The sequence below is a fragment of the Prosopis cineraria genome, unplaced genomic scaffold, assembly GCF_029017545.1.
Source record: "Prosopis cineraria cultivar Desert tree isolate PC_DT_omini unplaced genomic scaffold, ASM2901754v1 PC1, whole genome shotgun sequence".
Classification (NCBI taxonomy): domain Eukaryota; kingdom Viridiplantae; phylum Streptophyta; class Magnoliopsida; order Fabales; family Fabaceae; genus Prosopis; species Prosopis cineraria.
Window position 1 is genome coordinate 45,276,468 of NW_026555332.1, and position 12,134 is coordinate 45,288,601.

Here is a 12,134-nt window from a genome sequence, read left to right on the forward strand (position 1 = left end):
ACTATAATAATTGCTTTATAAAAAATTATGTACTGTCCTATGTAAAGCTTTATAAAAAAAAAAACTCTATCCATCATTGCTTGACTTCATCAATGTCCTCCTCAAGAAATGGTTTAATAAGTTTGAATATTTAAAAGGAAAACCAAAGTATTAGTAAATTTTGAAGGAAGAAAAAAAAATAAAAGTAATACATTTACCTCTTAAGTGAATGAAATCATGTCATGCTTGATGATGTTGAAATGTGCGATATGATATGCAAGCCACATAATTAATATTTCTTTAGATATCTACAACTCTGTAAAAGAATAACAAAATGAGTAGTTTTAAAAATCAAGTAGGTTTATCTCTAAAAAAATATGCTTTTACCTTTAGCATGATCCATACAGGGTCTTTGAAATTATAGGTGTGCTTCTCCATCTCGGCATGTCACTACATCCTCATAACCCTAGCAATAAAATTATAAAGTCAACAACCACTAATTAAACATGACAAATGATGCTTTATAATAAAGGGATATTTATTGGTCCACCAATCTTCTTTAAATCATTCCTCACTTTATAGTGAGGGGAGCACAATAAGAAAACAATATTGCTCTTTATGGTAAGGAGTGCCAATTGCTGGTAGCCATTGTAGAAGAACATTAATGGGAGTTAGAGAAAACAAATTCAAAGCAAAATTACAATGAAATATAAAGTTTTTCTTACTTATGGATACAGGTGCAATATAGCATTTATTCTCTTTGGAGAACCTCTAAGATATATATTCATGTCTTAGCCTATAAGTGTTCCCAAACTCTTGGGTGTGAATCAGGCAACACAATCTAAACTATCTTTGCTTGATGACACCAAATCACAATAGATATACTTACAATATTATATGCAAATTAACTAAATTGTTTAATTATACTAATTTAAGACAAGATACTTACATCAATCACAATTGCATGTGTGATAAAAGGACCATTCTACAAATAAATAAGAAAAGTAAGGGCATTTTTGTAAAAGAAATAAGACATTTACCTCTCGGTGAAAGATATAGAGGGAGAATCCCTCAATAAGGGTCGTGCACTGTGGTATAAGCATCATGATACAAAAAGAAAATTCTCCCTTTTGTGCCATATTCCATAGTTGACACACATGTGCTGTGGCACACATTGTCTTATTAGCTATTGATAAAATTAGACAAAGAAATCAAACTTCAACCTGCCATAACTTTTCACACATAATTTTGAGTTGAGAGATTCCAAGTGTTCTCATAAAGAATATTTTAAAATCTAGCTAATGGCTTTGGTTTGGTATACAAATTCTTCTAGACGAGGATTTTATCCATTAAAACACATTAAGAGGTAAAGCACCACTTTTCAATAATTTAACGTCTCACAAATCAAAACCAAAGCCTCTTGTCATTATATGGAACATTTAACTAACTCAAATACATTTCAAGCAACAATTCTACCATATCAAATTGGCATATGTATTCAAAAATCCCACAGTTAAGTTGTATAAGAAGTGTAATAACATAGGCAATGTAAATACTTTTCCTCTCATAACACTAAATTAATGATATTAACATGTCAAAAGGGTATAACAGTCTCAAAAAATACTCCATGGCAATCATATAGGAAGTTAACCAAAGGTATGAGAGTTACATGATTATTTACAAAATAAATGTCCTAAGGTTGGCAGTTACACATAAATTAATCAAAAGAAGGCTGACAAGGCCTAATAGTGTCTACTCACATCAAGCTACGCTTCTGGTACTTCTCTAACTGAACTTTTCCTTGAAAAAATGTAACTATAAGGAGTGAGACACAAATGTCTTAGTAATCAAAATTAATATGCAATGATACATGTGATGTAATTTACTATGCATTGGTAAGTGGGTATATTAAAACATGTTTTCAAACATAAAATATTCAAATAATCTGAACAAAATGAATGACCACACCTTATATCCCTTCAAACATCATGCTCATAGCTAATAAACCCAACCAAAAGTAAGTTGGTCCAAGTTAATTGCCATTCATTGGGTCCAACAAAAGCATATCATGCGGTATGTGATCTTCGAACAAAAATCCTTGACACATATCGTTCCCAACAAGTCATGCATATTAAAGCATATATGAATAAGAAAAACATATCCAAATTCTTTTTCATGTTTTTGAACACAAAATTTCATAACAAGCATTATATATATATAGGGTTAAAATATATTTTTGTCTTTGTACTTTTTTTAAAGAGTATTGGACACTTTGTGCTAGTAAGTGAGACTTTTTCCCCTAAATCATTTTTTAGATAAGCAAAAATCTCCCTTTATTAGTCATTTGTTAACGAAGGGGGATTTTTGTTCTTTTGAACAATGATTTAAGAAAAAAATGACCTATTTATTAGTACAAGGTGCCCTGCACTTCTTGAATAAAAATATTAGTGTAAATAATTTCCAAAATATTGAACATGTTTTTCACATACAATTTAGTTTCCAAACACATAAAAACCACACATAGAAATCACAAAAAACGTAAATTCACATATTAATAATGGTTATATCCGCTCCTCGTTGTTTAAGTAAGCAAACCTTCACCGCCAGCAATGTTTTTACCACAATCTACATATAATGTAATACTAATTATAGTTAATAAAATACTAGTTAACACTAATCAAAGTTCAATACCTTAATCACACCTTAAACCTAGGGTTATATTAATTAATCTACTTAACCCATAGCTATTCCAACTATTTAATCTCTCAAATAAACATTGTTACACTTATATTATCCTTATTTAACCTTAATAACACCCAAATCATCATCACAATTCTCTTACCAAGCCTAAGGTTTTGGATTTAACCTTCTTGTTACCTTAAACGACCTTAAAATCATCTAAATAACACTTATATATATATATATATATATATATTAAAACACTCATTTAGTTTGGACCGAAGAGTTGGAGTTGCTCAAACTTGAAACCTTAAGCTCAAACACCATTTAAGCACGTTAAAAGAGAGGAGTGGAAGTTAGGAATGAGATTAGGTAGGTTACCTTAAGTGATTTGAGACTCAAAATCATGCTTTAGGTTTAGAAACTCCCAAACCCTAGCAAAACCACCGAAAATCACCTCAACACCCTTAAAAATCTCTCCTTCCTACGTAAATTTTGTGTTGTGCACCATGGCACATGACAAAAAAATAAGGCACTTCATTTAATCTTACCATTTAGGCCAAATTCAGCCTAATATCTATTTTGAACCCTAATTAATTCAATTAGATCATCCTAGGCCTAATTCAAACATAACTAAGTGCCCAAAACATGCGTTTATCCTCAAATAACCTTAATTACCAATTTATTCTTCAATCAAATCTCAAAATAATATCAACCTAATTTTATCACCTCAATCAAACCTCAATATTTCTATAATTAAATAATATCCTAAAAACTAGGATGTTATATATTACAATCTCTTAAAAAAGTTGAAAAAGGTTAAGAAAAAAATATAACTAATTTTAAATTGTCATGTTTTTCTAAAGTTACTTGCCCTGTAATTATTCAAACATTGTAAAATAATAACTAATGCATATATTTTTTTAGATGATCAATTACTAATACATATATGTGTGTACGCATATGTACTATAAAATTCATAAAATTATATTATTTATATGTGATACGGTGTTTTAAAAATTAGACTAGATGATAAACTGAAAATGTTAAAGGAACATGGTTCTCATTGTTTAACCGGTTCAACCAGTGGTCCAATTGATGACAGAATAATTAAATAAAAATAATATTTAAATTAAAAAATGGGTCAAAATGATCCAACAGTTTTGAATCCTTAATTTTTCTTTGGGTTTTCAAGAACCACTCGGGTTAAAGCAGACAAACTCGATTTAATTACCAGGATAGGCCAAATTGTTAAATTATACCGCTCTTTTCTCTGAATGATGGTTCGACTATAGGGGTTGGTTCAAGCTAGAAAACACTAAAGTGATTGATACCATGTACCAGGGAATAGGGTGTCTCCATTTTCCTCCATTTCTCTCCCATCACCCTTGGATAAAAAATTTAACGATTCAGGTTGAAGCTTTGATAAAATTATTATCTTATTTATACAAAGATATATAAATAAATTTAAATGATTAAAGTTTAATCTAAATCATATAAAATTATAATATTTTATATAAAATTAAAATAATAATTTTATGAAAAATTAAATTTAAGCCATTAAAAAGTTACAATCCAAGGGTGGTGGAAGAGAAATGGAGACATTCTCTTCCCACGTATCATCCCTATTTCAATTAAGAGATTAAAAAAAAAGAGAGAGAGATAATTGGCACTGAAAATCCGAAGCTTCTAGGAGCTAGGTGCAATCAATTATCATTTTCAGTATTAAAGAATGGCGTGCATTGTCCAGCCTGATAATGAGGTTTATCAACTAACCAATTGACTTTTAAGTTTATTTAAAACCCACCCACAACTATACTCCGTAAATTTATACAAAGTTTTTATAACATTTTAACAATCAATTAGACAAAACTTCTTTGGTTTATGGTATCAAATTTGATCTAAGCTGAATTGTTTATAACTTATAAAGAGTAGGAATTTTTTTTTTTTTTCACGAGACTACTTCAAGTTGCTCGCAGGGTGGAGACAGATAATCTATCCAAAGCTTCAGAAATAAGATCTATTTTTTACATACCTTTTCGATGTTCTTTTTCTATTATATAGAGTCATCCAATAAAGAAAAAAAAACAGAATATTGTTTGGAATATAAGAAATTCAATTAAATGGAATTAACAAGTAACATACAAAAAATGCCTGCAGCATTATTAGAATAACAACCAATTAAATTAGTAAATCTATGTGATTAAACACATAAAATTTCTAGTAAAATAAATATTATTTATATGCAAATAATATAATTAATAGAAAATATACAATTTATTTCTAGTTGCATTATCATACGACTTATAATAAATCACATTATTTTTGTATCATAGTAAATAATAAAAGAAGATCTCTTACTCGTGCTTCATGGAACATATAGAACCCTAGCATATAATTTATTTTATTTCTTGAACTGCAATATAGTAATACACTTCCCCCTTAATTTCCAATCATAAGCAACTATGTTCTTTTTAGCCTCTAATACAAGCCACATGAAATGTTTATCATTATTTTTAAATTTTATCCTTGATGTGAATTTAATTTTGTGATTGATCTTATATTGAGCTATCTCTTTCAATCTTTGATAGGAGTAAAGTTGTAGTTTTATCATTTTAAAATATATTTAATGAGTTAGTTATTTTTTTCAGTTCAAGTAAAATAATTAAAAATATCTTATAAAAGAGGAGTATCATTTAGTAAATTAGCTAGAGGAACTAAATTATAGGAGACACAATTTATTTAGTTCCTCCTGACTATAATATATTTCATTATTAAATAATTTATAATTTTTAAAAAAATGTTAATTAAATTTTTATTTTTTTAAATATTCACATCTTTTCATTTATATTTTTAAGTTTTTTACATGTATGGCCATAAGGAATAAAAAAATAAAAATAAAAATTAAAAAATTGTTTAATATTATATATTTTGAATCAAAGGTGTTTAGTGTTTTTTAAAAGAGATTCAAGTATTATTTTTATTTGAAAGAGAGCAGGGGAGGAGAAATAGGGGTAGGTGACGTGGTGAGAATGTAGTTAATGACCGTTTACCGCCAGCGCATTCAGCACCAAAATGCATCCACCGTGGCAAGAAATGAGCGTCGGATGCAATTCCTCACTCCGATACCTGCAGTGGGACCCACCAAATTAATCCTCACTCTCTTCTCTTCCTTCCTTTTAGTTTTACCCTCCTCCCTCAACTTCTTCATCGTCTTAACTACTATTCCCTTTTCTTCTCTCTAATTTTGATCTTCTTGCTTACGCTTCCTTGCCAATTCCATTCCTTCCCTCTCCCACTGTGCAACAATTTCACCCAATTAATTATTAACTTTTCTTTTAAAAAAAAGCAAAAAAGAGAAAAAGCCCAGGGAAGAAAGAAAGGTTCCCGAAGCTTTTAGATGCTTTATTTGATTCAGAGAATTCAAAGCTGGTTTTGATTGCTGATATTCCTCAGTAATGGGGCTTTCTGTTCATATCCCCTGGTCTCCGAGATACTGCTTTTCTTTTTGGAAAATTAAAAGGCGAGTGGTCTCTCTTTTGGTTCTCATATGTATTTGGTTTGGGGGATTGGAATGTTCCACTGGTTTTTAGGGTTCTTACTGCTTTTCTGGAGTGACTTCAGAAGCCAATTGTGTAAGAATATCTTGTTTTTATTCGTCTATGTTGGGTGGGTCATTGGGATCGGTTTGAATTTGTCATCCTGGTTCTCTTTGTCGCCTCTGTCTCACTTTTTAAATTCTGTTGCAGTCTGATGCATGCTGGACATGAATTTTTCTCTTATGTCTTAATTTTTTCGAGCCAAACGTGCTTCCGCTTATGGAAGTTCAGTTATACTTCCCATACAGCACAATTATGACGGATTTGATTGGCAATCGTAATTCTATTACTTTTTGCTCATTCTATATTTATGAACGGTGATCTGAAGTTAATGACTTGTTCTTTTGATCATATGATGGGAAACTACTGGTTTTGGGATGGTTGTATTGTAGGAGTAATGCATGACTGGTTGGTTCGTTTCTAATGTTCGCTCCATGACAGATTCTTGAGTCAAGTGAAACAGTATGAAAAGTAGAATCAGAGAAAGGAGGAGGGGCGATATCAGCAGGAGTTTGCGGAAGATAATGAAGTGCCTATGTTCAGGGGAGCAGTTAAGAGGAGCAAACGAAATGGTTCCTTCATCTGAATCTCTTGCAACCAAGGATTATTCAATAAGTGGGGATTCTTGCCCAGCTGGACAAGTTGACAAGAAGAGGCCAGACACTGGTAATATAGAAGAAGCTGAATCATCCCTTCGTGAGAGTGGTTTCTTGAATTATGAGGTTGGTTTTCTTCAAAATTCCACGCTTTAAAGTCTGCTGCCAGACATAGTCTTTACCATAAGCTCCTCTCTTCCTTATTAGCTGTCAAGGGTGCGCGCGCGCGCGCGCACACACACACGCACGTGCATCTGCCCAAGAAATTTTTTTTCATGTTTCTCTTCTTTACTTTATTTCTCGAGACGCAAATCATTGATACATAAACTATAAATGTGTGTGTGTGTGTGTATTATCTCTCTTCCTATTCCTTCATCAGTGGAAAGTTGAGTGAGCCTCGAGCACCTTGGTGGTGGACACAATCTCCGCCTTACCTGATTGTGGCATTAAATGTGATATGGGCAGTGGTTTCTTGCAGATCAAATAGACTATCATGCGCTAAGCTTATGTGCTATGATTAGCCTTTGTTATTTTGGTGGTAACCTTGACAAATCACAACATTGTTATCATGTTTTGTAAATATGATGTTTATGCTGGTCAATTTAGTAGTTTACATTGACATATAATTCTGCGCCTGACCTCATTTTGTTCACTTGGAGCAAGTTGATATCATATTGGTGCTTGATAAGCTATTCATCTATCTTGAAATAATTACAGCCATAAACTCATAGGCCAGGCTCCCTTTTCAGGAGTAATATGTCTCTGTGTATGTAATATGCAGGAAGCTAGAGCTCTGTTGGGAAGATATGAATTTCAGAAAGGCAACATTGAAGCTGCTTTACATGTTTTTGAAGGAATAGATATAGGTTCTGTGACTCCTAAAATCAAAATTTCCCTTGCCCAAAGGGCAGAACAACCTAAGAGACATAAGAGACATTCCCAGCATTATGCTGCACCCCCAATGTCAATACATGCTGTTGGCCTGCTGTTGGAAGCAGTCCTCCTGAAAGCAAAATCGTTGCAGGCTCTTGGAAGATTTAAAGGTACCTTTGTTTGTTCACTTCAAAGAGTTATAAGAAAAATAAAATCAGATGCATAAACACTTCCATATTATTGTATTAGCTTCACTTGTCTGCTTTACAATTTGGGATCTGGAACTTGTTCCATTACTATGGGGCTGACAATGTTGTTAGCTGTTAAATAATCTGCCTTTCGTACTCAAACTTTATCAACTAGATCCAGTAGCCAATTAATCTTTTGAAGATTGAAATTAGTGGAAGTTCAGAGCTATTTAATTTTAAGAAGCCAACATGTTATCTAATGTATATTTCATTATTCTTGCAGAAGCTGCCCAGTCTTGCAAAGTTATTCTGGACATAGTTGAATCTTCATTACCTGAAGGTTTGCCTGAAAACTTTGGTGCTGAATGTAAATTGCAGGAGACTCTGAGCAATGCAGTTGAGTTGCTTCCAGAACTATGGAAACTTGCTGATAGTCCACGTGAAGCTATTGTGTCTTATAGGCGGGCACTCCTTCACCAATGGAATCTTGATGCAAAGACTACAGCAAAGATTCAGAAAGAGTTCGTCATATTTCTTCTATATAGTGGGGGGGAAGCAAGCCCCCCAAATCTCCGTTCCCAAATGGACAGCTCGTTTGTGCCCAGAAACAACATAGAAGAGGCTATACTTCTTTTGATGATTTTGGTAAGAAAAATCACTTTAAAAAGAATTGAGTGGGATCCTTCAATTTTAGACCATCTTTCATTTGCTCTATCTGTTTCTGGGGATTTGACAACTCTAGCTTATCAATATAAAGAATTGCTCCCTGGGACTGTCAACCGAAGAGAAAGGTATTTTACTCTTGCTCTCTGTTATTTTGGTGCTGGAAAGGACTTGATAGCTCTGGATCTTCTCAGAAAAGTGTTGAGTAGTAAAGAGGATCCAAAACATATTCCAGCTTTGTTAATGGCATCTAAAATATGTTCTAAGAACCCTTGTCTTGCAGAAGAAGGGGTAAACTTTGCTTCCAGAGTGCTTGAGAGCTTGGATGATAGATGTGATAAGTTAGAAAGTGTAGCCCATTGCTTACTTGGCATTTCAAATTCAGCAAATTCAAAATTAGCCATTTCTGATTCCGAGAGGTTTGAGAGTCAATCTGAGGCACTTCGTGCTTTGGAAACTGCTGGCAAAATGACTCGAATGAGAGACCACAATGTATTATACCATCTAAGTTTAGAAAATGCGGAACAGAGGAAGTTAGATGCTGCACTTTATTATGCAAAATGCCTTCTAAAACTAGAAGCCGGGTCTAGTGTCAAAGGATGGCTGTTGTTAGCTCGGATATTATCGGCTAAAAAACGGTTTTCAGATGCTGAATCTATTATCAACGCTGCTTTGGATCAGACTGGGAAATGGGATCAAGGGGATTTGTTGCGAACAAAAGCTAAACTTCAAATTGCACAGGGCCAATTAAGGAGTGCCATTGAGACATATACGCAACTTCTTGCTGTTTTTCAAGTTCAAAAGAAAGCATTTGGTTCTGGGAAGAAGCTATTAAAGGTTTGTTGATAGTACCAACTGACACTGATTAATTACAAATCTTGAGCCTTTGTTCTTGGGACTAGTTCTTGCATGAATTGGCTGGATATGGTCTCACATAGAGATACAATCTCCACGATCACCTGTCTGTAAATGTGGATAACCTGCTAGTCTGTAACTAACCATAGTGATACGAATGGCAGAATGTGGATCTTGCGTCTTGGCTGTCTCCAAGATGCAAACCTTTAAAAAGGAAGTTATTGTTAGTGGATACTGGATAATTATTTGAAAACTCACAATCTGCTATTATCGCTAAATAAAATTAAAATAAAAATGCAGTGTAAAGACCTTGTAGTAACAATGAGTTTGACATGGATACATGCTTGGAAAGGCAAGTGTTGGATGCATAAAGTTCCTAAAAGTTTTGGATATTTTGACAAGGACGTTGGGAATGTTCGAAATATGATCTACCTTCAAAGTCATTCTAGATATTCTAATTTTTGCTAAGTTCTCCATTATATACTTTTTATAACCTTTAACTGACTGAAGTCTTATGCCCTTGATGAATTTTAACTGTTAAAGAGCACGTATTTTATGATGGTATCAGAGTGGGCAGGTCACAAGTTTCAACATGTTTCCCTCCCCACTAAAATATGAAAAGGTCATTGTAGTGGCCTGAAGTGAAGAACATTTAACCAAAATATGGGAAAGCATTAGAATCTAAGCATGACTACACAAATTCAAATTATTTATTAGTAATGAATGGGTTCTAACTGTGTTCTGCATTGAAATTCTTTGACTCTTTCTTCATGGTTCAAGTACAAAAACTTGGGATGTATCTTGTAAATGAATCATGCTTCATGCCAAATGATTTGTTAAATGGTTGATGAAATCATCCTGTTGCATTTGCCTCTACAGTTTCTGTGGGTCTGCTTAAACCATTTATGATGCAAGTATAGGTTCCATGGTTGAATGGTTGATGTCTATAAGGTAGATTCATTTCTTACTTGAAATCTACTGGGATGTGACTATTCTTGACATCTTTTTTGTTGGATCTATTTGAGTGATGCCCAACTGTCCCAGGCATGTTTGGTGAATGAATGTGTTTGACTGTCAGATGCTTTAGGTTTATGTGGTTCATGTATGTAAAGCACATGCTCTTTTCATTCAGGTTGAATTATGGAAGCTGTTGGTATCTGAAAATTTAAAAGCAAAATCCTTTCTCCATTGATATAAGTAAAATCTGTAAATATGTCCGCGTGGGTGCGTGTATAGAAATTTTCATGTCTCTCTCTCTTGTTGGACTCATTTTTAGTTTTGCTTATCCAAGAGATTTTGTTTGGAAAAGAACCGTTACTGCTGGCTGCTTACCTCTTTTTTCTTTTTTTGGTGCTACTTGTCCTAGGAGAACAGAGATCATGCTAGGAACCTGGAAGTCGAAGTATGGCATGATCTTGCCTGTGTATATATAAGCCTGTCTCAGTGGCATGATGCTGAGATGTGTCTTTTTAAGTCTAAGACAATCAAGCTTTACTCTGCTTCCAGATGCCATACAACAGGTAAATATGCATGATTTTTATCTGTATGAATTTTATTTTCTTCCATTTATTTTTTCTGTGAGGGGGAAATAATTTACATCACTTCGATTTGATGATTGTACAGTTCGTTTTTCAATACCGGATTGATTATTAATAATGAAGGCTAGAAACTAGGAGTTCCTTTTAAGCCACATTTGATTCCATTTTAGGTGTAATTACAGTAGTTTAATGTTTGACAATGAGTTTTCGTGTGGGCTGCCTAATCAAAGTTAAAAACAAGTTTAGTGCATTAAAGAGATGACAAAGTTTATAGAAAAGGGCAGTACCAGATATCAGATAAACATTTAGAGAGAGAGATGACAAAGTTAGAGGCATCTTGTTTTTTGCACTTATATGTTATCCTCTGAGCCAGAAGTAGCAGAAATAAGTCACGAAGTGAAGTAGTCGGACAGTTGTTTTCCTTCTCGTACTTGCATAAATGGGCTTTATTGTCTTGTTTGATTTTACAGGAATACTGTGTGAAGCAAAGGGTTTGTACAAAGAGGCTTTGAAGGCTTTTGATGATGCTTTGAACATTGATCCCAATTATGTCCCAAGCTTGATTTCCACTGCCTTGGTTCTGAGACGGTGCAGTGGTAGTAAGGAATCACATGCTGTAGCGAGAAGCTTTTTGATGGATGCTCTGCGCCATGATAGCTTGAATGCTGGTGCATGGTATAATCTTGGCCTTGTTCACAGGGATGAGGGTTCGGTCTCGTCATTAATGGAAGCTGCGGAATGTTTCGAGGCCGCTCATTTTCTTGAAGAAACCTCGCCTGTTGAACCTTTCAGATGACGACGACGACTTCTTCATTTTTAAGTGTTGTTGACTTAGTTCGAAGGTCAATAAGAAACTCTTTGTTTCATTATTTGCTTTGATTGATTTCTTTTTCCTGCTGCCACCCCCTTCAATTATTGATTGAGTGTATACCCCAAAAAAAAAACACACACACACACACATCATCAAATAACTTTTTTAAAGAATTTATTTTCATGATAATTTCAGAGCAGTCTAAATCCACAAACACTTTTTTTTATTAATTATTAAATTGACTATATTTTTGGGATATGGGGGGAGTTGGTGATGAATAGAGCAAATAATATAATGCGATCCATGTAATTGACTTTAAGGTAAGACAAGGCTTGTTGCTTTCGTATTGAATA

General features: G+C 33.6%; 1 protein-coding gene across 2 annotated transcripts; it reads left to right on the top strand.

Annotated features, from left to right (window-relative positions):
* The first annotated feature begins 5,872 nt into the window (after positions 1-5,872).
* Positions 5,873-11,839, top strand: LOC129321494 (protein NPGR2). 2 transcript variants are annotated; one of them, XM_054967277.1, is made up of 6 exons: positions 5,873-6,293; positions 6,699-6,979; positions 7,635-7,896; positions 8,198-9,414; positions 10,799-10,952; positions 11,441-11,839. In XM_054967277.1, exons 2-6 carry the CDS (start codon positions 6,722-6,724, stop codon positions 11,764-11,766), a joined length of 2,217 nt encoding a protein of 738 aa, XP_054823252.1. In that variant the 5' UTR covers positions 5,873-6,293; positions 6,699-6,721; the 3' UTR covers positions 11,767-11,839. The 2 variants fall into 2 exon arrangements, with proteins under 2 accessions (XP_054823252.1, XP_054823245.1); XM_054967270.1 differs by having other exon boundaries at positions 5,873-6,181.
* The last annotated feature ends 295 nt before the right edge of the window (positions 11,840-12,134 follow it).

Coding starts and splice junctions, on each gene's coding strand:
- LOC129321494 (XM_054967277.1), top strand. CDS start 6,722: ATGAAAAGTAGAATCAGAGAAAGGAGGAGGGGCGATATCAGCAGGAGT. Junction 6,980..7,634: donor GTGGTTTCTTGAATTATGAG/GTTGGTTTTCTT, acceptor TGTAATATGCAG/GAAGCTAGAGCTCTGTTGGG. Junction 10,953..11,440: donor TTCCAGATGCCATACAACAG/GTAAATATGCAT, acceptor TTGATTTTACAG/GAATACTGTGTGAAGCAAAG.